The 5,000-nt window shown below is 42.3% G+C and overlaps 1 protein-coding gene across 1 annotated transcript in view; it reads left to right on the forward strand.

Moving 5' to 3' along the window:
• The window catches only part of cyc1 (cytochrome c-1), an 8,462-nt gene extending 5,142 nt beyond the window's left edge, over positions 1 to 3,320 (forward strand). The window contains exons 4-7 of the mRNA XM_080026737.1: positions 402 to 559; positions 1,226 to 1,386; positions 1,655 to 1,755; positions 2,595 to 3,320. Of these exons, the coding sequence (XP_079882863.1) occupies positions 402 to 559; positions 1,226 to 1,386; positions 1,655 to 1,755; positions 2,595 to 2,699 (525 nt within the window). The 3' untranslated portion in view covers positions 2,700 to 3,320. The remainder of the gene's footprint in view (positions 1 to 401; positions 560 to 1,225; positions 1,387 to 1,654; positions 1,756 to 2,594) is intronic.
• The last annotated feature ends 1,680 nt before the right edge of the window (positions 3,321 to 5,000 follow it).

Raw genomic sequence — 5,000 nt, forward strand, 5'->3', positions numbered from 1 at the left:
AGGTCGCGCAGCTGAGCTAGGAAGTGCTAGGTTCCGGTTTCTGCTTCAAAATAAAAGTCAGAATTGACTGGACGTTTAGCCGTTTTGCCAGTTAAATGATTTTAATGTGAAATTACGCTGTAGGACATGTTCCGTCTGAATTAACAGCAACTTAACTGTGAGCCATATGAATAGTTTGTGGTGTTTCAGTTGTTCAAACATTACTAGTTGATTCAACAGCTTGTGAAAAAACCACAACGTTTGCTAGGCCATGACGAGCGTTAATCGCGTGTTTAAAAAATTATCGCCGTTAAAATGGGTTTGCGTTAAACTGACAGCACTAATATAAATATAATGATATACTATGATATTTCTAGTATTTTCAGCCCTAATGTATAGCTACCTTGTGCGTTGTGTTTCAGGTAGAGGTGGTGGACGGTCCTGATGAGAGCGGGGAGATGTTCACCCGAGCAGGAAAGCTTTCAGACTATTTCCCAAAGCCGTACCCTAACCCCGAGTCCGCGCGCGTAGCTAACGGAGGAGCTCTGCCTCCCGATCTCAGCTACATCGTCAGCGCAAGGTAAGGGCTGGAAGAATAAAGTCAACAAAGATGACAGACAGACATACACACTCACTCAGTCAGTCAGTCAGTCAGTCACTCACTCACTCACTCAGTCACTCACTCACTCACTCACTCACTCACTCACTCACTCACTCACTCACACACACACAGCTTTAATGTCATTCCTTAGTTTGGTTAGAGACACCAAAACAGTAATGTTCTGAACTCAATGTCATAAAGTTTGAGGTCAGTGATTCTGGAGAACGCTTGTTGTCAAAATCACTTCTTTTCTAAATCAGTAACTGTCTCCTCACGATCTGCTACCTGTCTATTCTTTGTGGGCGCGCAAATATCCAGTGTTAATACAAAGCCTAGACTCTGTAAATTGGTATTTAACAAAAGGCGGCCCACTGTAGCTGGCAACCTATTACAGAGCCTAGGCTGTTTTTTAACACTGGATTTCTTTTCAGCGCACACACAGTACAGACAGGTAGCGGATCATGAGGAGATATTCACTGATTTTGAACTAAAAGTGATTTTGACAACAAGCGTTCTCTAGAATTGCTGACTCCACCTTTAAGTCATGAAATAGATGAAATTTTCCTATTCTTGTTGTTAATTGCTGTATTATATTGTGTTTATTATGTATTGCCTGTTAATCGTTGTTGTTGTTATTCTCCACAGACACGGCGGGGAGGACTATGTGTTCAGTTTGCTGACTGGATACTGTGAACCCCCGGCGGGCGTGGAGGTGAGGGAGGGGCTCTACTACAACCCCTACTTCCCCGGCCAGGCCATCGGCATGGCCCCCCCCATCTACAACGAGATCCTGGAGTTTGATGACGGTAAGAGAGAGTGTGTGGGAGATAGACTGTGTGTGTGTGTGTGTGTGTGTGTGTGTGTGTGTGTGTGTGTGTTTGTGTGTGTGTCAGTGTCATCTATTGATTGTCTGCTGTTCAAATCTGACCTGTGGACCTTTACTGCAGGTCATTCTCTGTCTCTCTCTCTGTCTCTGTCTCTGTCTCCCCATTTCAACTCTTTACTGTCTAATAAAGCTTGAAAAAAAAAAAAAAGATCATTGTTCTGATGGTTGCTATGTGTGTGTTGCCATAGGAACCCCTGCCACCATGAGCCAGGTGGCGAAGGACGTGTGCACTTTCCTGAGATGGGCGGCCGAGCCAGAGCACGACCAACGCAAACGCATGGGACTGAAGGTAACACAGAGACACACTCTCTCACACACACTCTCTCTCTCTCTCTCTCTCTCTCTCACTCACTCACACACTCACACACTCAATCAATCACACATTCATTCACTCACACACTCAATCAATCACACATTCATTCACTCACACACTCTCTCTCACTCACACACTCACTCACTCATTCCCTCACACACTCACACACACACACACACACACACCATGGATCTATCCGATAGCTATTACCTTAAACCTTAAAAATGCTTCCTTAGTATGGTTACAAATTACCAAAACAGCACGTCTCTCTGTATGCTATACTTTTTCGGTATTAAAAAATCATTATTAATTAATACATAACTTAGGCTCTCTAAATGGGTATGTAAACAAAGTGGGCCCACCGTAGCTAGCAACATACAGTACCTGTTTACAGAGCCTGGGCTGTGTATTATCACTGGATTTTCTATCACTACAACACTTTTTGTGGGAGGTTGCATTTTTTAACATAGACCCAACGTAACTTTTGTTAGCGTGGTGGAAAAAAAATAAAAATAAATTGCGGGGTGCTCCGGTGGTGTAGTGGATAGAGCGCGTACCATATTGGCTCCGGCCTTCGTTGCAGTGGTCGCGGGTTCAAATCCGACCCGTGGACCTTTACTGCAGGTCATCCTCTCTCTCTCTCTCTCTCTGTCTCTCTCTGTCTCTCTCTCTCTCTCTCTCTCTCTCTCTCTCTCTCTCCCCATTTAAACTCTGTACTATCTAATAAAGCTTGAAAATGCCAAAAAAAAAACACATTTAAAAATATATATATTGATTGCTATTTTATTAATAATTCTCTTCTCGCTCTTCCTCAGTTGCTGATGGGCGCGGCGATCATCGTCCCTCTGATCTACTACATGAAGAGACACAGGTGGTCTGTGCTCAAGAGCCGGAAGATCGCCTACAGGCCCCCCAAGTAAAGACCCATAAACGCACCCTAACCCTGGGCCTATTCTACCAGAGCAAGGGCTGCATTCAAGCACCCCACGACAACTCAACGCGCACACAACAACTGACTAACACACACACACACACACACACGCCTTCCTAAGATGGGTAGATAATTAAAGAGTATATAATGTTTTAGTCCTACAGAAATAATGCTTTGCTTTTTTTTTTTTTTTTTTAAATGGCGTGTTGAGTGGGGTGTTGGAAATACCTTGTGTGACAGATTATTGTGTTGTAATTTACTTGAGTTTCGTGGTGTCCTTGAATGCAACCCTTCCACAAAGTTTGTTTGTTTTTAATCTGCATCAAGTCAAGTCACCGCTGTCAGCAGTTATCAGTCATCAGACACTTTGTCACAATCGACTTCACACGTTGATTGGATTGTCCATCTTTGTAAGATACCCAATAAATCGCAGGAGCGCTGAGAAAATGGCTGCCACTCGAACTAACGTAACAACCTGAGCGTGTGTGTGTGTGTGTGTGTGTGTGTGAATTCAACCACCGCTGTCCAATACACACATAGCCGCTCAGTGGATCAAATGCAGCCTCTTGTACCTCTGTTTTACTGTACAAATAAATTATCTTAAAGGAAGGATTTCTGTGTGGTGCTTTGTTTTGTGTTAACTTTGTAGTTATCACACACACACACACACGCTCGCACGCACACACACACACACACACTATCTTTTGCAGCGCTGCCTTTGTCACTCTGTTCATTTCTGTCTGCTTCTACACTTTGTCATGTAAATATTTAATAAACTGGTGGATGATCAAACTTTTATGATGTATTCATTTGGAATGTCACCATTACTTAGAATAAATATTTGGGAAATGAGGCTGTTAAACCTGCAGTGTGTAGAATTTCGGGTTTTATTTCCTAGCAGATTTTGTAGAAAGTAATTATAATATCCATAAGTACATTTAATTTAGTGCATAATAGCTGAAAAAAATGTTTTGAATTATTATTTTTTCCATTAGAAAGGGTCTCATATATGTCCATATTTCTGCATATTTTGGACCAAGGCCTAGTGTTGTTTCCTCATGTTCATTTTGATGATCCTGAGATAATGGTTGCGTTCCGAATCGCATACTTTCTACTATATAGTATGGTAGAAAAAAGATTTAGGATGTCCCGATTCTTGTGGCCAGATTTAGGATGTTTAGAAGTACCCGGATGTCCTACTTCATCTGGCCAAGATTGTTAGTGTTGAAAACTGCATCCTATTTGGGCGATTCTGACCCACAATCCAGTGCGCTCGACGAAGCCTCCATATGAAAACAAACGGGGATGCGACGGATATAAAAGCAAGAGGCAAGATCAAGGCGCAATGTTATGATGAAATAAGAGAGTAAAAGTATATCCCAATAGTATGCCTACTGCATCCTAACTAGATTCTTTTTATCGTCGGATGTAGTGTGTAGAATAGAAAAAATAAGAGTATGCGATTTGGAACGCAACCCTAGTTATCTTGTGATCCGGAGATGACAGAGTGAAGATACATTTATACAGGCCGCTATCTGCTTCCCTGGGTCCTGTTTGTATTTCACTAAAAGATGCAAAATTAAAGCATAATCACACACACACACGCTCACTCACTCACAGACACACACACATACACACACACACACGCTCACACACACACACACGCGCGCACTCACTCACTCACACACACACACACACACACACACACACACACACATGCTCACTCACTCACACAGACACTCACTCACACGCTCACTCACTCACACACGCTCACACACACACACACACACACACACACACACACACACGCTCACTCACACACACACGCTCACACACACACACACACATATTAAAATCTTGACACCTTTACAGCCCTAATCTTTGGAGCACATTGACAAACTACATTCACCATAAATTAAACCAATTTAATGCTAAAGACATCCTACATACATGTGTAAAGTCATTACCGGTGTTTGTCTACTAATTGGTGAGTCTTTGTTCTCTAGACAAAAGCCAAACTACTTCCACTTGTTACGCTAAACTGATCTGACCACCTCCTTGGCTTAAGAGGGTCAGCCCCCATGTCCCCTCACACCTACTCAAAATAAACCGGTTTCTCTACTGTGTTAAGGGGGTAAAAGTCCTGAATAATCTCTCTAAGTCCCTTGATTTTACTTCCTCAATTAAAACATTTGTAAAAACAACTTTCTATCTGTGGGAGAAAAAAAATGTAGCCAGGGATTTACTTTTTTTGTAGCATCATTTTTCTAAGCTATTTTTTTATGTGTGA

This window comes from Ammodytes marinus, assembly GCF_949987685.1.
Source record: "Ammodytes marinus genome assembly, chromosome: 4".
In the NCBI taxonomy this organism is placed as follows: Eukaryota; Metazoa; Chordata; class Actinopteri; order Uranoscopiformes; family Ammodytidae; genus Ammodytes; species Ammodytes marinus.